General features: G+C 42.5%; 2 protein-coding genes across 5 annotated transcripts in view; one reads left to right on the forward strand and one right to left on the reverse strand.

Annotated features, from left to right (window-relative positions):
* LOC129161194 (oocyte zinc finger protein XlCOF6-like) overlaps positions 1–871 on the forward strand; it is a 92,104-nt gene extending 91,233 nt beyond the window's left edge. Inside the window, exon 9 of the mRNA XM_070542920.1 lies at positions 684–871. The gene's annotated coding sequence lies outside the window, so the exon portion shown is untranslated. The remainder of the gene's footprint in view (positions 1–683) is intronic.
* A 5,018-nt stretch (positions 872–5,889) lies between these two features.
* LOC107378932 (gastrula zinc finger protein XlCGF57.1) overlaps positions 5,890–23,471 on the reverse strand; it is a 63,217-nt gene continuing 45,635 nt past the window's right edge. For all 4 annotated transcript variants that reach the window (XM_070542970.1, XM_070542969.1, XM_070542972.1 and 1 more), the window contains 4 exons: positions 20,753–21,325; positions 20,509–20,621; positions 13,809–14,294; positions 5,890–9,276 (listed from right to left, as the gene is read on the reverse strand). In XM_070542970.1, coding sequence (XP_070399071.1) covers positions 8,393–9,276; positions 13,809–14,294; positions 20,509–20,518 — 1,380 coding nt within the window. In that variant the 5' untranslated portion in view covers positions 20,519–20,621; positions 20,753–21,325 and the 3' untranslated portion in view covers positions 5,890–8,392. The remainder of the gene's footprint in view (positions 9,277–13,808; positions 14,295–20,508; positions 20,622–20,752; positions 21,326–23,471) is intronic.

Below are 23,471 nucleotides of genomic sequence, written 5' to 3' on the forward strand. Positions count from 1 at the left end.
TGCTATGCGGTCTGTCTCTGGAACTGTCTTCCAATAGACATTAAGACCTCTCCCACATTTCCATTTTTAAATCCAGATTAAAAACTGTAACAGAATGAAATGACTGTTTTCCCCTCCTCCTCCAACAGGATTAGTCTGCATGAGATATGGTCTCAAGGTGTCATGCATTCGATTCTAACCTGCTTATTTTCAGCTCAACAGAAGAATGAAGAATGGACTCTTTTCTTTTAATTAATCAAATAACTATTTTAATAAAGCTAATCCAACCAAGTGTTGGTCAATAAATAAGATGTGACCGATCTGTGAAATCAAAATAATAATTGCTTTATTATAATCCTAGAATATGATGAGTAATATGACATTAAAAGTTCCAACAGGACTGATTTCACGTAGCCTTAAAAAGACATGACGCATTACTTTCACTGATCCAATCAAAATCCGACAGATCTGACGGAGGCGTGGTTTTGATGGTGTTTGGTAACTCTGTCAACTTTTCATTCGACCATAAACCATATCATCCGAAGTATAAAACTATGCCACGTCATCTTTAACGCCAGTTCAAGGCGTTCCAGAGAAAGTGTCGGAGTGGCCAATCCATAACTCTCCTCTTCAACCGAAAGAACCAACGACAAACTGGATGAACTCTGTTGCATTTCACCAACCAAGCAATGGTTCCTTTCCAGAATAAAAGCTGAACCTCACGACCCAGGCTTGGGTCTTGCAAGACGTCAACAATTTGTCTGACCCGGAAGTAACTCACAGACTGGTCTGGTCAGCAACCGCTGCTGTTCCTACTCGGCTTCGGTTCCAGAGAAGGTCAACTGGACCTCGACATTCTGGATTTAACGGGGACTTCCCGAAGGGTGAAGGTAGGCCGACAAATGGCGTCTCATGTGGTTATGAATCTCCAAATCTAAGCTTAATGCGAAGACATCACCATCAGTTGTCATGGTCTGCATCTGCCCCCTCCTTTATGTGCCTCCTGGTGTCCTCCATCCCTCTCTAGATTCCCTCTTGTGTCCCTTTGTTCCCCAGCTCCTCTTGTGCTCCACTCCAGGTTCTCCCCTTGTGCTCTCTTAGCGCCCTCATGTGTCCTTGTCTGCATCCCTGTTATGTGTCTTATGTTGTAGCCCTTTGGCGCCCTCATGTGTCCTTTTTCTGTGTGTAAGTTTAGTGTCTGATGTTATCTTTTTTACTATTTCCTCCCAGGTCAGCTCCAGCCTCATTGTCCCCAGCTCAGTGTGTGTATGTACTATGTCCTCCTCCAGCTAGTTTGTGCGAGTCCTTCCCTCTGTTTTTAGGAAATTGTTGTTTAGTTTTGTGTTAAGGTATTTGCCATCCTCTGTTTCTGTTTTCCCCATTGAGTTGATTAGTGTCACCTGCCTTCCCTCCAGCAGCTCACCCCACACACCTGCTTCCTGTTTCCCTGATTGCTCCTCCCAGTGTATTTAAGCCCTGTCTGTCGCTGTGTTCTTGTCGGTCCATTAATGTTTGTTTGTTGTTCTTGTCAGTCTTGTTCCTGTTCCTAGCATCTTGTGTTCAAGTGTCTCTAGTCCTCTAGTGTTTTTATTGCTCAGTTAAGATTTTTGGCTTTTGGCTCCCTGCCTTTGGATTACTCCTAAATAAAGGATTTATTTTCATCATCTACCTCCTGCCTGGTTCATCTGGTTTTCTGCATTTTGGGTCCTAAACATCCTACTACACCAGAGATCACTAATAGGCGGACCTGGGTCCGGATCCGGACCGAAATGCTGTCTGGTGTGGACCCGAGCCTAATGCCAAAATAAAGTTCGCCTAATTTTATAACCGCTTCTGGCCGGTGCAGCTATTGCATTCTTTACGGTAGTATTCTAGCATCCACGAACACCCACAGGCCAATTGTGCGCGAGTTTAGCCAGACCACGTGACACCAACAAGCCAATAACATGTTGCATTCCTGCCAGAAAATACAGGTGATACGTAGCGAAAATAAACGGTTCAGACGCCGGAGAGAAGGAGAGCAGCGAAGAGCAGAAATTCGAACAGAGAAAACGAGAGATTCAGGCGGAGAGCGGTGGAAAGAAGGAGACATTCAGGCAAAGAACAGGAGAGCAGCGACAAGGAGAGATTCAGGTGGAAAGGAGGAGGAATTCAGGCAGAGAAAAGGAGAGCGGCGACAGGCGACAAGGAGAGATTCAGGCGGGTGAGACGGAGAGAAGTAGAAAAAGCAGAAATGGCAGCCTCTAAAAAACGGAAAGTGGACAGCGAAAATAGAGCATTTAATCCAGAATGGACAGAGTCATTTCTCTTTGTTCTTCCCACTGGTGGCACAAAACCTGTTTGTCTAATATGTTCAGAAACAGTGGCACTTAAGCCGGGCGTACACTGTGCGACTTTTTCACTTTTTTGAGCCGATTTTCCAGTCGTGCGAGAAGCCACGACATCGGGGCGAGTTTTGCGCCGAGCGGTTGTGTAGTGTACAGGGGGTTACGAGAGGCGATTAACACCACGTGACCAGCCGCCGATCAGCAGTCGTGAGGTCGCAGGGACCTCTGGTGTGTTTAATATTTCGCTCGTCCCTCGTGAGGGTATCGCACTGTTGAAGCGGCGCTGCGAGTAGCTACGATCCAAAAAGTATCAGAACCGCTCACGGCGCATGCGCGCGCAATCCTGCATCAACGCCGGCCGGTCGCTCGCTATTTCCCTAATAACACACGCTGTTCGTTTTTGTTTCTACACGTTTTTTTTACTCACAAAGATTGTCAAGAAAGCGTGTTTGTCGTGTTCATGTCAAATTAAACTGATCACAAAACACAGATTCACTTTCTTTATTTCGTTTCCTCATCCAACCCCCATAAATCCCTGTGTGTCCTCCTGCAGCACTCCCGAAGGACAACAGGCAAGACAAAAAAGTCTGACGTGTTGAGTAAAAACTGCTATTTTTAGCACATTTTTAGGGCCGACGTGTTGCTACCAGACGTACAGTGTGAGCAGTCAGGTCGCATGCGAGAACTGGGTCGTACAGTGTGAGCACACGACTCGTGAGATCTGCTCTGCGAGGAAGTCGTACAGTTTGAGCTGAAGCAGAACGCTGCGAGTGAAAAAGTCGCACAGTGTACGCCCGGCTTTATTAAAAGTGGCAATGTGAAACGCCATTATGAGACAAAACACAAATGTCTTGAAGAAACATATCCCCTCAGATCAGAAGTAAGATCAGAGAAAATACGTAGTCTCAAAGCCCAATATGAACAGTCCACCAGGATCTTGAGCCACACGTTCACTGCTCAGCAATGAGCCCATGAGAGTTCCCTCAGAGTTTCTTGGATTTTGGGTCAGCACAAAAAACCATTTACTGATGGAGAGGTTGTCAAAGAGTGTATGACAGCAGTTGCTGAAACACATTTTGAAGGAAAAGAAAAACAAGAAGTTTGTGAAAAAATAAAGCAAATCCCCATATCAGCATCATCTGCTACAAAGAAAAGTGAAATACTGACTCAGGATGTTGTAGCCCAGCTAGATGAAGCCATACAGAAGGCACCATGTGTAGGTTTGGCTGTGGATGAGTCCACTGACGTGTGTGATAATGCTCAGCTGTTGGTTTATGTGAGGTTTTATTACGCAGAGCAGAAAGCATTCTATGAAGACCTGCTGGGTATTACTCCTCTTCATACCAGCACAACAGGAGAGGACATCTACCTGGCCATTATGGAGATGTTGGCAAAGAGAGGAATTGAGCCTACAAAAGTGATTTCAATAACTACAGATGGAGCCCCTGCTATGATAGGGAGAGAAAAGGGAGCTGTAACAAGAATGAAGAAAGACAACCCTGACCTCTTAACCTACCATTGCATTATTCATCAATCTGTCCTCTGTGCCTCCCTGTCAGATGAGCATGCTGAGGTGATGACTTCAGTGATGAAAATGATCAACTTTCTTAGAGCGTCCTCTTCCTACCAGCATTGCATGCTTAGAGAATTCCTCAAAGAAGTTGATGCCAATGCTGATGATCTTCTGCTGCACAACAATGTGAGATGGCTCAGCAAAGGCAGAGTTTTAGCACGCTTTTGGGCCATTAGGAGGGAAGTAGCATCTTTTTTGGCAGAGCTAAAACATCATAAGGCAACACAGTTTTCTACATTTCTAGAAAATGAGAAGCAGATGGACAATGTTGCCTTTTTGGTTGATATAACTTCACATCTAAACGAACTGAACTTGAGGCTACAGGGCAAGGACAATTCCATTTGTGAACTAATGACAGCTGTCCGTGCCTTTCAGAGAAAACTTGAAATGTTCAAGGAGGACTTGCAGGAAGACTGTGTCCACTTCCCAGCAGTGCAGGAACAGGTTCAGGGACAGCGAGATGTCTCGTCGTTTGTTGTCTTCATTGATAAGCTTATTGCTAACTTCAGCAATCGTTTTGATAGCTTCAGCATTGGCCAGCAGCTCTCCATGTTCATTCAGAACCCATTCCTCATCACAGATGTCAGGAGCTTCTCAAAGGAAGCCACACAGCATTTTAAATGGGTCAATGCCAGGGATCTTCAGATGGAGTTAATTGACCTCCAAGCAAACTTGGCCATGAATGAACTGTCTGCCAGGACTGACCCGTCCTCATTCTGGCTCCAAATGGTTCCTGAGACAGCTTTCTCACATCTAAAGAAAGTAGCCCTGTACATCCTGACCATGTTTGGTTCCACCCACAACTGTGAGGCAGCGTTCTCCACAATGAACATTATAAAAAACAAATATCAGTCCAGGCTCACCAATGAGCATCTCCACACATGCATGAGGATGGCTCTGTCTCCATTCAAGCCCAGGTTCAAAATGTTGGCAGGACAAGCAAGAGCTCACTTCTCTCACTAAATAAAAATATGGAAAACATTAACCTAAATATATGTTCAGTTATTACATGTGTGCAGAGTCACATTTTTTAAAATCATTTTAAGACTTTTTAGTTCGCACGTGAAGAGGAAAAATGTAAAAAATTAAGCTTTTTCTACATTTATTCTGAAGTTAGTAGTTTGTGAAGATTCAGTTGCCATGTGTTATTTTCTTGTTGACACTTTTCTACTTTTATTTAGTAAATGAGAGAACATTCCAAATAAATCATTTACATGTTCAACACTTTAAGTGACAATAAATGTCATAAGTATTTGAATTACACTGAAGTATTTCTGATTTGATATGCAAATTAATAATGCAGATGTTGATAAAACTGCTAGGATACTTAAATACATGTCACACTATTGTAGGTCGGACATAATGATCTTTCGGACCTCGGGCTAAAAAAATTCTTTCTGACTGGACCTTTTTAAATAGTATTTCTATACCCCTGCTCTAGTATGTAGATTAACCCTACACACGTGTGAACCATGTGCAAAAACACATTCAGTGCAAACACACACGCGCACACATGCAGTTAAATGTCTTAAATTAAATTGTGTGCATTAATCTTATAGTACAAGCAGTAGAGTTGTTATCATCTGTAATGTTTTAATGGTGGGCTGGTTTGATTAATATGTGTGATAGGCTGGCCGATCAACTGGTTGAGACGCCAACCAGTCCTGCTACATCTACATACAAACAGTCCAAAGAACTGGGTGTGAGCGTAGCCTCTGTGTGGCCCTCCACATACGGCCCCTTGAACACCCAGATGGTCTGTTACACATACGTTTCTGGTTCTGATCAAACCGCCAAGCAGTCAACAATATTTACATACAAACAGTCCCAAGTCAATATATACGTCTGTGGTACCAAGAACTGGGTGTGAGTGTAGCATCATTGTGGTCCCCACAACATGATGAACACGAGCTTTAAAAACTCTAGACATCTCCTGTGATTTAGATTCATCATATATTTCCCCCAGTTTCAGCTGAGTGTCTCATTTAGTAACAAAACATGATTGTGAACTCTCTCTCAAGTCAAGTTTATTATATAGCCCATTTCATACACAAAACGGTAGCCCAATGTGCTTCACATAGTTAAAACAATCACAAGTGAAATGAAATAGTTAAAATGTCACATCATGTTGTGTAAAATAAAATCAAAGAATATTGACACAGAACATAGCACACAAAAATAAAAGCATATTAAGTACAATTATTGGTAGCACTTTCTTTTACAGTCCTCTAATTACTTAGTACTTACATGGTAATTACTTAGTAAGTTAGTGAATTGTTTCTGAGTTCTTAAATTGTTATTACTATGTAACTCAGGTTCAATTCTAATTTTTATCTTTATTAATCATTCCTAGTATATACTGCTTTACACAGTAACTACACCAGGGTTTCCCTTACATAGGCATAGCCGTGGAGGCCCGCCACGGCTGAAATCCCACCGCCACGCCTACAAGATCCCAAGTTTTGATTTTTTTTTAGCTGTTTCCCGAGGAAGCAGAGGGAACTACTATGTTGTCGCTTGTGATCACAGCCGGCAAGCAGCAAGGAGGAGCAGGCAGGGCAGGGTGAAGTTACAGCATAAAGGTAGCAGTGGATATAATGCTTTTTGGTTTACATGTTTCAATAGCATTGAGATAAACGAGCGTTGACGATCTTGACAGGGTTTCCTCTCCCCGCCAGGCTAAGCATCACTTATTCATGTAAAATTTATTTATTTTTTCATGTCTGACTTTAACCGCATCTAATACTGTATTACGGCGTGAGCGCAACAGCGACAACTTAAGATCGATGTGTGAGCAGCCTGAGAGGTCCGGTGTTTTCATCTGAACCTTTAAAACCTCCAGCAGGCTACGCTGCACTATTGACGTGTTAGCGCGCGGCGCTAACAACTTAGCGACGTGACATGTCTCGGAGAAAGCGTAAAAACACGTTGAACGCTTCTTCTGAAGCGGGAAAATAACACGTCTTCAAGCAGAGCACGACGTCGCCTCAGCTCGTTCACGGCCGAGCCGGACTGAGCTCGATAACATTGAGCCAGCACAGCCACTGGGTCGTTGGAGCTGCCCCGTGACTGCCTGATGGAAAACCAGCGAGTTTCATCAGACTCGTAAAGTTTGTTTTTGCTGGGGACCCCCTGTATTTTACCGCTCCCTCCTGCAGTCTTCCCCTATTAAAATTTAAAATGATTCTGTAAATTCCGTGTATCAATAGAAAAAATCTCTGCCTCTGCCTGCTGCAGTAAATGTAGACTCCAAATAATAAATAAGAGGTGCATTCATCTGTGTATCTCCTTTGATCTGCATTAGTGATATTCTCAGCACCAGAACAGTGAAGCAAAGAAACAGATTCCTGAGTTTGTTATAATTTTATTTATTAGGTGCATCTAACCTGTTCTATTTTTCTCTGAAATGAGATCAAATCAGTGCTTCTATGGGTTGTCTCCACTCTGCACTAGAAATTTTTACTTTAGAGACGTGCGGAGAAAAAAACCTACAAGATGCAGAATAAAGGATAAACCTCCAACCTTCATATTGTCAACAATAAACGCAGCAAAACTTAACTTTCATGACCAAAAAAAAAACCCCATTAAAAATTATTCAGTACATCAGGAGAGCAGGAACAAGTCTTATTTCTGATTTTACATTTTTTACTTCAATTCAAACTATTTAGACTTTTGTGTTTTCATCACATTTAGCTTGTATTTTATTTAACATATCATCAGCTTTACAGGTTAGCTGTTCATGTGTGCTTAAAAAGTTATGTTACTAACCTTCTAAAAAAATGACCAAATCATTCACATGAAGTAGATTTGTTATTCATTATCTGAAAGTATCTGATTAGTTTAAAAAATTTGGTTTTCAGAATGTCACTGGTTTACTAATGGGCCATTCCCATCTGTACCGGGTCGGCCCGGGCCGGGTAGCCCCAGTCGGCCCCAGCCTGGCCCGGTTGATTCCACACATCCTTGTCTTAAGCCCATGTGGGCTGATTCTACCCACCAATCAGAGGCTTGCTCTAATGGAAGGTGTGAATTTGCTGTCAGCAGTGGGTGTGTTGGCCCTGGTCGGCCTGAAGCAGACCCCCTCGAGAAGAGGGCTGAGAATGAGCCTTGGTTGGCCCGGAAAAATACCAGGCCACCCAGATATGTAAACAACCCACGCTACCCGGCCCAGGCCGACCCGGTACAGATGGGAATGGCCCATTATACTTTTAAAATATATATACTGATGTACTGAAATACAGAGAAATCAACTTGTGAGTACAGTGCATGTTAATATAGTAAGTATAGCATGTTTAACATAAGCACATTCACACATGGAAAGTATCAATGTAAATAAATCATATGGCAGTAACTCTGCTGTACTTCATTGTGTAAAAGTAGCTCACGGGCCAAAAAATGTTGGAGACCCCTGCAATAGTTTGTTCAGCCCTAGTGAATGCTTAGATGATTGTTTAAAGTTTTCTTTCAGCGAAACCTTCGTCCACAGAGCTCACAAGCAAAAGGCTTCTGTCCTTTATGGACTCTTTAGTGACCGTCTAAACTGATCTTTTGGATAAATTTTTTCCACCGAACTCACAGGCGAAAAGCCAGTGTGGACTCTCATGTGACTGTTTAAATGTGTCTTTCGGCTAAATCTCGTTCCACAGAGCTCACAAGGAAAGGGCTTCTGTCCTGTGTGGACTCTCATGTGACTGTTTAAATGTGACCTTAGGCTAAATCTCGTTCCACAGAGCTCACAAGGAAAAGGCTTCTCTCCTGTGTGGACTTTCATGTGATTGTTTAAAGTTGTCTTTAAGCTAAATCTCGTTCCACAGAGCTCACAAGCAAAAGGCTTCTCTCCTGTGTGGACTCTCATGTGATTGTTTAAAGTTGTCTTTAAGCTAAATCTCGTTCCACAGAGCTCACAAGGAAAGGGCTTATCTCCTGTGTGGACTTTCATGTGTGTGGTTAAGTTTGTCTTTCGGCTAAATCTCGTTCCACAGAGCTCACAAGGAAAGGGCTTCTCTCCTGTGTGGACTCTCATGTGACGGTTTAAATTTGTCTTTCGGCTAAATCTCGTTCCACAGAGCTCACAAGGAAAAGGCTTCTCTCCTGTGTGGACGCTCATGTGTGTGGTTAAATTAGTCTTTTGGTGAAACCTTTGTCCACAGTGCTCACAGGCAAAATGTTTCTGCTTTGTCTGGACTCTCGTGTGTTTGTTTAAATGTGTTTTTTGGCTAAAGGATTGAAACCTGGCAGCATCAGTCTCCTTATTCAAATGGAGATGCTCTCCCTCCATACTAGACCAGAGTTTCTTCTGTTCCTCCTTTTTGTGGAGAAAATCTAGGTGCTGGTGGTTGACACGAGCACTATGTTCTTCTGAAGCTTCTTCTTTAACCAGAACCACCTGTTGAAAATCTGTAGGAAACACAGAAACATATTATGTGAATTACAGACAGCTGTAACTGTGTTTTCACACATATAACAGTTGTATGATTTCTTTAAACTGACAGTAGAATGAAATGTATTTACAACTGGAAACTGAACTTTGAGCCTCTATAAATCATATGAGCCTTAACCCTCAGGCTTCACTTTGATTTTCATACAAGAGTCATTAGAGGACAAAAACGTCCGCTTGTAAAAGTGGCTATAAAAAATTTATACATTAATGTTTTGTTTTTTTTTACTTTTTTTCATAGATCTGTTGAACAACTTCAGCCCTGTTCAAACATAAATCATTTTGAGGCTTTTAACCCCTGAAATGCCAGTTTGAATACTCAAAAGGCATTGATGTAATTTATGAAAAAAAAGGAAAAAAAAAACAGCACCAAGTTATTTTCAAAAAAAAAAAAAAACAGGAAACGAAACGGTTTCTGTGTTTTAAAAAGAACGACAGCATGGAATTAGCCTTGGATATGTCAAGAGTCTAGCAAAATATCACATTTTATGCTTTTTTAGTTTTTGTGTAGCAGCAGATTTAAAATTTACCACCCTCTTGTGCCTGTTATGGACAAAAACGTCCCATTGACTTCAATGCAAACCACAGTTTTTGATCCTGCATTATCTGCAGCAAATATTCATGCTTTCTGTGATGTAATGGTTTCATTTTGGACAAAAGTAGTCAAATTTATGATTTTTACTGTTCACCACCAAATTCAGTCATTTCTTCATATGTTGCCCAGGCGAGAAAGTTTACACATTTCTATAGATCTTCTGCTGTTTTTATTGAAGTCAGAAGCTCAGCATGTAAACAAAACACAGTTTCACTCTCCTACTGAACATCAAAGGGTAGAAAACAAAAACAATATGTTTATGCACCTGGCTGGAGCTCAGGTACATCCAAACTCTTTGTAGTTCAATTTGATATGAAAGGGCAGAAGTGTGAATGCATGCATGTGAAGTGACTCCTTGGAGCTCTTCGGTCATCTCCAAAATGACACGTTTTCCCTGGCCGACCTCTGTAGCCTCACCAGCAGCTTTCCCTGTGTTAACCTGACACTTGCAGGCATAGGAAGTGGCAACATCAGCAGTGACCCAGAGTTTCAATCCGTACTTTGCTGGTTTACTTGGCATATGTTGGCGAAACTTGCACCTGCCTCTGAAAGGGACAAGCTGCTCATCAGCACCAGTGTTGGGAACGTTACTTTAAAAAAGTAATTAGTTATAGTTACTGATTACTTTGTCAAATAAGTAACTCAGTTACTAACTGAGTTACAAGATCATAAAAGTAACCAATTACCAACTAAAGTAACTACTTAGTTACTTTTTTCATTAAAGAATGCAAGAATGACTACAATAGTAAAACATAAATGACTAATGACTGAACATAATAAAATGTATGTCCAAATGTTTTATATAAACCTGAATAATTTAAACAAATAAGCACTTAACAGGAGGAACTACTAACAGGAACATTACACTTATCTAGACTATTAAAAGGTCACTGTGTGATATTTAACAAGACCCCAATCAGCTAAAATTTAAAATTGCAAATAGAAACACCTGTAAAGGTTCCCGAGCCTTTAAATGGTATCTCGGTCTAGTTAAATTACAGAAATAAATGTAATTTTGCACAGTATTCTAATTTTTCCAGCTTCACATAATTGTGTGTTTTTAGCAGCATTTCTGTTGCTGCTAATCTAGTAACGGTTAAATAAATAAATAAATATCCTTTAAAATGACACTAGAAGAGGCACAAGCCTGATGGAGGACTTACATTTACTAACGTGGGTCAGACCCAACCACAGAAGAGCTGAAGCTGGGTGGTAAACACACACATACTTCTGATAACACCTGAGCTCCATGTCGTCTGAGACTGATGCATCAGTGTTACAGCGGGACTAAAGACACGATCAGGAACAGGTTACAGCTGGATGATCTAGGAAGGTAGAAGATCAGGTCGTCTGAGCGGTGAACAGGTGAGCGGACCTTCGGGACGTCCCGCTGTCACGCTAAGAAGGGCATGGCTGCAGACCCGCAGATTCGCTGCTGCAGCAACAAATCTGCGGGGGGTCTGCAGCCGTAGACTATTCATCACGTCTTCTTCGTTCTTCACGGGCCGTGACGCTCTTAAACATCTACCTCTTTAGCTCCTGATCAGCTGATGACAGCTTCAACACACCGCGCTGCTTAATGCACGCATTTTCTTATCAGTAACAGAAACGACGTTTTGATAAAAGAAGACGTAATTAATTAGTTTGCTCGTTACAGAAAGAAATATTTTTTATTAACGCGGTTATTTTAAACGGAGTTATTCCCGTCATTGCTTTGTTGTGTCTCCAGCAGCAGCGACTGAGACAGTGAGAACACTGAGGGTCTCCGCCCACCCGGCCAATCATCATCGTGTTTGTAAGTACGTTACCGACACCTCCCTCTCCCTGGCAGCAGCTGAAGTGTGGCGGTCTGAAAGCCTCACACTGCTGCTCAAAGTTCGACAAGCACATAGTAACGCACAACCTTCCGTCCCCAGTAACGGTAACGGTGTTGCAACGGCGGGAAAAGTAATTAATTAGATTATTCCGTTACCTATAAAAGAACGCCGTTAGAAACGCCGTTATACTTAAACGGCGTTACTCCCAACACTGATCAGCACACACATCTAACCCAGTGTTGAAAAGCATTTGGAGGCGATGGGTCCACATGTCCCAAATCGAGCGGATAGGGGCCAGCTTGTCCTGCCTGAGACGGGAAGGCCTGTTCAGCTCATCATCAAACCGGAGGGTGGAGTTGATCATCTTGAATTTGGTGTGACTCATGGTGGCCAGGAAGATTGCACGTCCACAGTGGTCATCCCAAAGGCTGCAGGTGGATTCCCCTTTGGACTGGTACACACCAGCCAAAATCAGGAGCCCAATGTATGCTCTCACTGCGATGTCATCAATATCCCACCAGTTCTTCACCACACGTCTTCCATTTAGATTTGTCATGTTGACGATGACTTCAGTCATTTCTGGAATAAAGAATAAATCAAAGGAGGATACCACATCGTAAATACGTGTGATGGTGTAACGTGTTGGCCCAGGATTCAAACATCTTGCAGCAGGAACATAGTGGGAAGTTTCTGCGTTAGTAGGAAACCAGACTTGCCCACTTATAGAAATCCATCCTGGAGCAGGATCCGTTGTCCTCCCTTCTCTTTCACTGGACAGGTCAGGAGAAGAAGTCAAGGAAACAGAATGGTCTGACTCCACCTCAAAGTCCACTGAAGATGTTTCACTCTCCTCATTTTCTCCAGGAGTATCAGGCTGCAGGCGCTGATCCAGAACTTGTTCCACAGAGAGATGCCTCTTCATTAGGTCCGTGGCTTTCACAGAAGTGAAATGACCAGATAACCAGACTACAAGGAGTTTGAATGTGGCAGGTGCATAAACATACTAATTGTTTTCAGGGTTTCTGCAGAAATCAGCAAAACAAATTTAATGCTTTTTAATGCCCCGCGGAAACCCTGTGAACCCTTAAAACCTCCAGCAGGCTACGCTGCACTATTGACGTGTTAGCGCGCGGCGCTAACAACTTAGCGACGTGACATGTCTCGGAGAAAGCGTAAAAACACGTTGGACGCTTCTTCTGAAGCGGGAAAATAACACCTCTTCTTAAGCAGAGCACGACGTCGCCTCGACTGAGCTCGATAACATTGACCCAGCACAGCCACTGGGTCGTTGGAGCTGCCCCGTGACTGCCTGATGGAAAACCAGCGGGTTTAATCAGACTTGTAAAGTTTCTTGTTTTTGCTGGGGACCCCCTGTATTTTACCGCTCCCTCCTGCAGTCTTCCCCTATTAACATTTAAAATGATTCTGTAAATTCCGTGTATCAATAGAAAAAGTCTCTGCCTCTGCCAGCTGCAGTAAATGTAGTCTCCAAATAATAAATAAGAGGTGCATTAATCTGTGTATCTCCTTTGAGCCGCATTAGTGATATTCTCAGCACCAGAACGGTGAAGCAAAGAAACAGATTCCTGAGTTTGTTATAATTTTATTTATTAGGTGCATCTAACCTGTTCTATTTTTCTCTGAAATGAGATCAAATCAGTGCTTCTATGGGTTGTCTCCACTCTGCACTAGAAAATTTTACTTTATTTAGAGACGTGTCATAATTTCTCCTGCCAGAAGCAGAAACAGCTGGAGTTAGCAGGTCAGATCCACGGCCATCTTGTTAGCGGCCAGAAGCAGAGTATGGGTGGGATGAGGCTGGCCCATACTCTGGAACAGCAGCTGCTATGTGTGGACTCTCATGTGATTTGTTTGTTTACATTTGTAGTAAACCTTTCTCCAGTCATCATGACTAAATTATTTAGGTTTCTTCTGGACTTTCCTGCACGAGTCTACATGTTGCTTCACTCTAACACATTTCTTATGAACCAAACAGCCTGAAGACCTGACTGCTGGATGACTCGTCTCCCTCACGTGTCTCTGGAGAGACCACTTGTGAAGAACTTGTTGACAGACTTACCATCTGACTCAGAAGACCTGCTCTCATTCCAGTCATCATCTTCATCTCCAGTTTCAGACCCAGAGTCCCGATTCACATCTTCATCATCATCATCATCATCTCCACTAACTTCAGTCTCTGAAGAATCAGATGTTTGTTCATGAGGGTTCAGATCTGGGTTCCTGCTAGTTCCTGCTCCTCCACCAGTTTCTGCGGTCATCTGGTCAGCTGAGCTGCTGGTTGGAACATCTCTGTCTTCTATTTGCTGCTGATGAAGCTGTGAGACCAGAGGTTTCTCTTCATCATCCTCACTCTTTATAGAAACAGCAGTAACAGGAGACCCGACAGCTTCAGTCTCCTCCTTCAAACAGAGATGCTCTCCCTCCAGACTGGTCCAGAGCTCCTCCTGTTCCTCCTTTATGTGGAGGTGTTCTGGGTCCTGCTGGTCCACACCAGCACTCTGTTCTTCAGGATCTTCTTCTTTAACCAGCACCAGCTGTTGAACATCTGTAGGAAACACAGACACATGATGTTACACACCACCATACCTTTATATTTACACCACGAGTGATACCGGCTACATGATGTGGGGAAAAGGAACAAGAACATGAACTTCATTTAGATAAAAACATATTTCTACTTTAGGATCAATAAAAACTTCCATCACAATCAGCGTGTTTGGTTCTGACCAGAACTTCTAAGCCTCCTACTGTCAAGTGTTTTCTTCCACTGTGAGGTGCCGACACTTGGAAAGAGCAGACTTTGGATTTCACTCAGAACAATTTATTTGACCAGTACTGAGATCAGTCCGGGTTCAGGAACCAGTCAGGTGGAAAAGCTTTAAATAACAAAAATAAACATGTAACTAAATCATGCAGATAAACTTCAATGCTGTTACAGGTAATACAGAGCAAGGAGAACACACCAGCATCTTTAGTAACCTTCAGTTGGGCGTCTAGTTTTAGACAAGTACTATTCTATCTGCTTTTACAAGTACTGGCTGCTAATTCAGAGATGAATCATTTCACAATGAAGCAAGGATGAAAAAAGACTGATTTTACCAGACAAATAATTAAATACATGAATACATCTGTTTTCTGCCTTAACTTGCTTTCATTTAATTTACTATTATTCCTGCAGTCATTTCTGGCACTCCAGACGTTAACACACTTCCTCTCAGTAAATTCCATTCACACCCAGACGGATAAAGAGTCCATATAAAGACGTGAATCCAAGAGCTTACCGACAGCCCGTCAAGATCAAAGTCTTCCTCCTCACAGTGTACCCATTTGTGTTCGCTCTGCACTCCTCTCAGTCTGCCGCGCGCTGGGCAAAAGCTTGTTGCAGACATTTTGGCTGTACTTCATTTCCCCCGAGCACGAGCTCTTAATTGCCTCAATTCTGCTCACCTGGCGAGGCGCGCGCCGGAGCACACGCAGGTTCCATCTGCGGTCACGCGCTGGCAACGCGCAACGGAGTCAGCATGTAGGGAAAAGATGAGGAACAATAGAGAGGGGCAGCCACACCTCTAAGGTCAGCGCAACACCTACTCACAACTCATTCTTTAGATCTGAAGCTGATGTGAGGAGAAACGTCTCCAAGATCAAATCAGCAACTATTCAGTCAAAAGGAAAATGAATAAACACTTAGATGTAGCTGCTGTCAGTAACAACCTTTAACTTTGAAGCTCTCAGCAGGCTAAAGCACTACAAAGCAAAGGAACCTTACAAATTAGCATTTTGGGAGATTTATTGTTGTTATTATATTATTATAATGATTATTATTGTAGTTGTTATTATTATATGTCCTGTAGTGGGTTACTTGGTGATTGAGCAGTGGGCGGAGCCTGTTGTTTTCTACTCATTGTCTTATGTTCTAGCTTTAGTGTTCAGCGTTTTATTGTAACTCCTTGTGTGACCTCAGTCTGGGACACGTGCTGTATGAATAAACTTGGTTCTTCTTCCACCACAGAGAAAGGCTGCTCTTCCAGCATCATGAACTTCCTTATGGTCCGGTTATTAGCCGAGCCTTCTGACGCTCATACAGACGGGTGTTGGTGAGCGTAGCTGCGTCTGACTGGGAGGTGTTTATCTCTGCAGCGATCCCTGGAAACTCACCTCACTCCACCCAGATGTTGTTCTTCACATCTTATTAAACCAGCTGTGATCAGCTTCCCCAGGAGCTGGAGCTTTTCATTGCAGGACTCAAAGCTTACATCACTCTCGCAGACAGAGTTAAAGTTAGGCGGACATGTTGTTTTACATTGTTGCTGCTGTCCTGCACAGCATGAAGGAAAAGGGGAAGAAGCCCAAGTGCATCACACAGGGTTCACACAGGTGTTGCTGGTATGATCAGAACATCCCAAACTAACACCAACGTAGATAAACAATAAACAACTTGTATTAAGTACTGATGAGCTATCTGCAGGGGAACAGGACCAGCTGGCATCCTCACACAAAAAGGAGGAATGGGTGTCTTTTATAGGACAGCCAGGCACTAATTGGTGTGTTTCCATTACCGAAACTTCCCAGTATGACCGTCTCCACTTCACCGGAGCCAGCCGAACCGGTCGTTTTCCAGACCTTTTGAGAGTCTTTGCAGGTTCTGTGGCCTCACCCAGATGACCCGCGGGCAAACCCAGTTCTAACCAGAACTGGGGGACGGAGGGTTTCAAAGCATCTGTCAGCATTCATTCTGGACAGTTTTACTTATTTTATGCTTCTTTGTGAGAAATGTCCTCATGTCCCCGTGTCTGTGGAGGGATCAGACAAGGACACTGCTTATTATGGGATAGCAATGGCACTGACTCCTCCTCCAGCTTCCACAAGCCTGTAGTTTCACTTTGGTTCGTTCGGTCTTTTATTTTCTAACTTTGTTGACAACCATGTCAGTCACGTCCACCATGCGTGCAGCAGAGCAACCAGGAAAACGTGGAACGGACTTCAGCCGACTGAGTCATTTCTAATGAATCAAGTGGAATGGATTTCTTTGAGAACAATGGAAAGAGCAAAAGGTGTGTGTGTGTGTGTGTGGGGGGGGGGGGGTCCCTTCTGACATAAAGGTTGCAACATCTATGAACCACCTCCACTCAGTCAGCCAATTCAGTAGTTTGCTTGTAGTTTAACTCTTGATCCAAACGTTGGACCGTTTCTGCCTCTAACGATGGTTTCCGTCGTTGCTGGTTTCTCTTTTTTCCACCACAGCACCGAGATCACCACGTAGAGCTCCAGTAAAATGTGTTCAGACTGTGGAGCGCACGTTTAACGAAGCTTCGAATCAGTAAAAAATGAATCGAGGAACTTAATGAATCGAACCATTTGACGATTCGTTTCAGCCCTACTTCCTTTCAACGCTTTAACAACTCTTTAACTGTCACTGGCACGTTTTTACTGTGTGGGCGTCGGAACGAGCCCCCGCACCGTGAGAACAAACATCCCAGCTCTAAAGCCGATCTTCATCCGCGTACGTCACACGTCACGTGATCAGGAAGCAGAAAGTCCACGTGTTAGATCAGGGGAGTCAAACTCAAACTCACACGGGGCCGAAATGAAAATCTGGGACGGAGTCGAGGGCCAAACTTCATATTTTTTGAAAAAGTGACGGCAAATTTGCACATTTTCTTTATCAACATTTATGCAATTTAGAACCTTTTAATTTGGAAACAAACTTATTTCTGCATTAACACTGAATGTGGAATAACCAGATTACACACGAGCAAGTCAGTTTTAAATAAAAGGCATCAGTGGTATTCATTACTTGTGGTATATTCAGCATTTTTAAAATCTGTTCAGGATTTATGTTTTCTTGTTGTTTATTCATTTTTCTTATTTTTTATTCTCCTTTTTTTCTCCTGTAATACGTGTCATCGCTGCTGTGACGTCTAGCTTTCCCCACTGAGGAACAATAAAGGGATTTTCTATTCTATTCATCTATCTGCAGCCTTTCCACTTCCTGTTTACTGTAGGTTAAATCTTTTCTCACGGGCCAACAACAAAATAAAAATATCATTTTATCTTAAATGAAAATGCAACATCTCACCTGTTAACTTTCATGTTTTGGAGCAGAAAAAGAGCATAAAACCAACATATTTAAAGCTCAGTTTGCTCCACTGGTTTACTGTGATGCTCACCTGTTCCAGCAGATACCTGCATCATGGGGTTGATCTGAGCTGAGGAGGAGACTCCTGTTGTTTTGTTCATCTTCATCATAATAATGACAACATTAGATGACAACAGGTGCTCACATAGGTTTGTGCTGCTGAACATGTCTGAGCAGCTTGACCACGTCGTTGTGTGTCGGGGAGGAAAAATAACAACTACAGCAGCCACAGAGTCATGCTGGTTTGAGCGTGTCGCTGCTCGCTGGAGTTATATCAGCTCTGTCTGGAAGTTAGCTGGAAAACTTTCTCTTTCAGTCGTGAACACATTACTGAGCGGCTAGAATCTCCGTTTCTGGGCTTCAACGTCAGAAAATAGCTGAGTAAACTCGGCGCTGAGTGAGAGGAGTGTTTAGTTTGTCCGAGACAGCGGAGCTGCAGACACCGGTGTCGGTACAGTATCTGCTCGGGTGCGAGATCGGCTCGGGGTCCTTCGACTGCCGATGACATCAAAGTACGGCAAACCCACTTGGGACAAAATACACTACACATCTATACTGTTGGAAAGAATTTAGCAGTTTCGTTATTAAAATAATGTTTCTTACGATGTAAGTTTGTGTTTATAATGGTATTTGTAAAATAAAACACTATATTGTATTCATAATGTTGAAGTCCTCTTTGAGCACATCCGTTGAAGGATCATAGGTATTAGCAACACCTGTGAAATTGTATTTGCAGAAAAGAAGTGTGTCCCGTTTATTGAAGTACTTTGTGTTTAGTTTTTTGACGTCTTGTTCAGTTCAGTTACGCTCATAGCTGCTAGGCAAAACTCTGGAGTTAAAAGTTTTCTGGCTTTCCTAAAATACCTGTCTGTACTTATTTGATTGATGGTAGTTTTATTTTCTATTAGACTCCAAATGTAATAATTTGGCACGTTTCTAATTCATAATTTGTAAGAATGTAATCGGAGATATTAGCAGTAGCATTCCTATGGGTTTTTCCATGTATATTAGCATTGCGCTAACCACTCGCTGCCAAATTGCAGCCTTTGCCATTAGAAAATCTCGTTTCGTCACATCGCAATTTAATTGCACATGCAGTTAATCGTTCAGCCCTAATATACACGCAGCTCTATGCTAAAAGTGTATTTTCAAAGAGGTAGTGATGGATTTCTTTGTAAAAGTTGTCCATCTTTCCAACAGAAAAATTTGCCTGGACCAACGTAACGTGATTACGTAACTTCCGTAAGGTTCATGTTCAGCCAATCAACAACTTTGACGTCATCGGCAGTCGAAGGACCCTGAGCCGATCTTGCACCCGAGCAGATCCTGTACAGACACCGGCAGCAGACGCTGGAAAAAACACAAAGGAGGGGCGCTTCGGCTCTGCGCTAACGCTGCAAAGCATCATGGGAGTTGTAGTCTTTGCTGTAAAACCGGCCAGCGGGTCAGTTTTAATATATTTTTGATAATTATCTCGCGGGCCACATAAAAATGCTCCACGGGCCACATGGTGTCTGACACGTGTGTGTTAGGAGATCGTTTTGGGATGCTGCTGTAAAAAAAAAGTGAGGCGAGAACCGGAAAAGCTTCTGCCGATCACAATTCAACAACGGCTTATGAAAGAACAGATAACACTCAAAACGCGCGGATTCTTCCTGTAAGAGGTGAGTGTACTCTTTGTTTTGGTAGTTTTGGCGTTGACATCATCATAGAGCAACGTTCTGTGACTCTTAAAAAAACTGTAAAAACGCTGAAAAACGCTGGCAGCGAAGAGCTTTTCTGATCAGGAAACGGCTGGCAGTGAGTGAGTTAAACAAAAAGAAAAATCTAATTTGTGCTGCACATCCATAAAAAATCCATGTTTAGACTTCTTCTGTGTTCGCAAATAAGTCAGTGAATCATACCGTAATCAGTCACATGCACACACCACGGCCCATCGTCATTTACTGGACTAATGATGGGCGAATGGAAAAACAGCCCAACCCTAGTGTGGGCTACCGGAGCTGCAATACTTACTCTGAACTGCGTGGCGCTGAAGAGTCGAATGTTTTTACACACTGGGCCTTTAAGCTCTAAACCACAGCGACGTGCTGAAGCAACAGCAGTCATACGTGCTGTCAGCGCCGCTGCCGTCGTGTCTGCAGCAGGCTGTCTCCCCAACTGTGATTGGTCAAATGATGATGCGTGACTGACGCTACAACAAAGGTAGGTTGTGAACACGATGAAAACCTCTCCTGTCTCTGACTGATTCTCGTAGTGACTGAAACCCGACAGAAGACCAAATAGTTCCCACAGCTTCATCTCACCGCTCCCCATGGGGACGGGTCGAATGCAGGACGTAACTTCACCAGTGTGTGACGATGACTTTGGGACTTTAACTATACTTGGCTTCAAAAATCATTCATTAGAGAGATCTAATCACTCTAAAACTACAAGGTTCTACAACAGTGTGTGAATGAGTGAATGACTGGTTGTGATGTAAAACGCTTTGGGGGGTTTTAGAACCCCAGTAGTGCTAAACATATACAGATCATTATTTTAAAGATTGAACCTCATTCTCATTATTTCACTGTAATGTCCCACCATAGACTGACCATGTATTCATTCATTCATCCACCAGTACCTGTGTCCATGCTGTCCAGGTCCAGGTGGTGAAGAACACACGATGAATCAGTCCCAGCTGATGGATGATCCTGAAGTGGTAGCAGGTTTTCTTTAGCCGTGTTTAGCTAACAGCTGCAATAGAAACAAAGCAGGAGAGCTGATTAAGATGCTGCTTCAGAACAACGCAGGAGATTAAAGATCCAACGCTTTGGTTCTGATCAGCTGAGGACAGATCCAGTCTGGAAAAGAGGACCTTTGCTCACCAGAGTTCACGGAGTAGAGCTAACCGCTTTTTCCTCCAGAGTCACATTCAGATTCGGGGCTTTTCCGTCGGAGAGTGTGAGCAGGATGGATGAGAGAGCGAGCAGCGATCCTGCATCATGACCAACTCAGATGAGCGAGTCTGATAGAGGGAACCTCTTCAATCTGATGAAAGCAGCAAAACGAGCGCGTTTCTCAGAGAGGCCAAAGGAACAGCAGCAGATCCAGAGGGCAGGAAGTCTAGAGAAAAGCTTTTCTCACCCACAACCTGATTCTGCAGCTCCGATTGTCACGAAGACCGCAGAATATCTTCTCTGGTTCTGGAAAGAACTCCACCAAGTTGTTGAGGAGGAGAAGAAAGTTTCCACAGCCTGGTGAGAAGATTTCTGCAGCAGCAGCAGTTAGTCGCTTTAGCTGATCAACTCTCCCAGAGACTGAAGTGAAGACATTTTTACTGCAGAGCCTCAAATGTTCTCCTCACACACCAGAACAACAAGCTAGCTCTGCTAGCAGCTTCCGGTTTCTGCTTCTTCAGGTGGTCGGTGACCAGCGTAAAGGTGCACTAGCGCCACCTGCTGGAGCAGAATAAAACACACCTGTGAGTTCAGAATGGGACTAATAAAACACACATAACATGTGATATCTTCCTCAAACAATTACTTAAAGTAAAGACAAGTTAGTTTTACACCTGTTATAATAATTTTGTAATTTACTTTATTTTAATCTTGTTTGTTTTTGTCTCATTTGTTTTTCTTTGATGTAAAGCTAATTATGTGTCTGTTGCTGCTGCCTCTTGGCCAGATCGTTGTTGTAAATGAGAATGAGTTCTCTATCGACTCATCTGGTTAAATAAATAACATTTTAAGTTGTTTCTTCAAATGCACTGACAAACAAGTAAAATAATTTTCCTTTTTGACGTTTCATTATCTAAATACATTTTATTTACTTATTTTTATATTCTTTATTTAACCAGGAAGGTTCCATTGAGATTAAAGTTCTCAGTTTTGAGGGAGCCCTGGCCAAGAGGCAGCAAAAGATACAGTCACAACATTTCTGTTACAGTTATGTACAAAATTATAGAAGGCAGTTACAACCAGGGCGTGGGACAAGAAGTAAGCCACAAGTTGCCTTATGTTGCAATCATCACACTTTATTCTCCACATGCATTAGGAGAGATTCTGCCGCCCCAGTCCCTGTGACAAATCTGAATATTTTACAAGATGTACACCTTTTGATTCTTCCTCTCATGATGCAAAGTTTCACGTTGACCCCTCCCTAACTTTATAGAAGGCCATCACCTGTTGCCATGGTAACTGACACCCCTCTCTGCTTTCACTCCCTCCTCCAGATAAGATGGGAGACACATTGCCCCATCTGCTTCCTACCCTATCTTCCTTTGCTAAGGCTGCGATGACCTACGCCCTGGCTTTTTCCCGTTGAACAGCTTTTAGATGGTCTAGTCTGCACCTGGCCTTCGCCTGTTGAGAATCTCCTTCAGCACAAGCTGAAACTTCTAGCAGTATCAGCCTGCATAAATCAGATATAGGTCTAACTCAGTGCTAGAACGTACCAGTCACAGGTGAGTCATCCATTTGGTATATGCATCGTTCAGTTCAAAGGGACGTGAGTAACACCCGAACATTGAAATGATTAATATGGGGATTAACATACAGGTGATTCATTATAAGCATATAAATACATGTGTGATCAAACCTTATTTTCACAAAGCATACTGATGATTAACCATAGATAGATAGATAGATAGATAGATAGATAGATAGATGATAGATAAATAGATAGATAGATAGATAGATAGATAGATAGATAGATGATAGATAGATAGATAGATAGATAGATAGATGATAGATAGATAGATAGATAGATAGATAGATAGATAGATAGATGATAGATAGATAGATAGATAGATAGATAGATGATAGATAGATAGATAGATAGATAGATAGATGATAGATAGATAGATGATAGATAGATAGATAGATAGATGATAGATAGATAGATAGATAGATAGATAGATAGATAGATAGATAGATAGATAGATAGATAGATAGATAGATAGATAGATAATAGATAGATGATAGATAGATAGATAGATAGATAGATAGATAGATAGATAGATAGATAGATAGATAGATAGATAGATAGATAGATAGATATAGATTTTTTTCCTGGTTTGTGAAATAAGATTTGTGTAGAGATGAGATTTCAAAGTTCTTTTGAGGTAAAGCCACATAAACAGAACACAGATACAAAATGTGCATCCCAACAAATAAGACAACCAACACCCAAATCCCATCTGTCAGCCAGAACTGGCCCACCAGCAATGTTCTTTTTTCTCTTGGAACTCTGGAGGCTCGGGGGAGTTCTTAAAGCTATGGTATTATCCAGACGGTTTGGACGTAACCTTAGGGAAAGCGTTATGTTCTTTTGGGGCCGGCTTCCCTTACTTCCGCTTGTCGTTATGATGTTGAGGGTGGTTACTGTTTGGTTGAGTCTGCTCCCCCTTTGTTTCTGGTAAGGCCTCATATTTGGATTCTCTGGGTGAATCCCCAGTATTCGCACAGATAAGTGCATGTTAAGGCCGAGGGGTAAAGGGCCATATTACTCAGAACATTTCTGGAATATCATTTTTGTCTTAACCCCCAGAAACCCAAATTTAGAAAACAACTGCAAAATCTTTTTTTAACCTTTCACATGTTGTTC

Source organism: Nothobranchius furzeri, chromosome 12, assembly GCF_043380555.1.
Source record: "Nothobranchius furzeri strain GRZ-AD chromosome 12, NfurGRZ-RIMD1, whole genome shotgun sequence".
Lineage (NCBI taxonomy): Eukaryota > Metazoa > Chordata > Actinopteri > Cyprinodontiformes > Nothobranchiidae > Nothobranchius > Nothobranchius furzeri.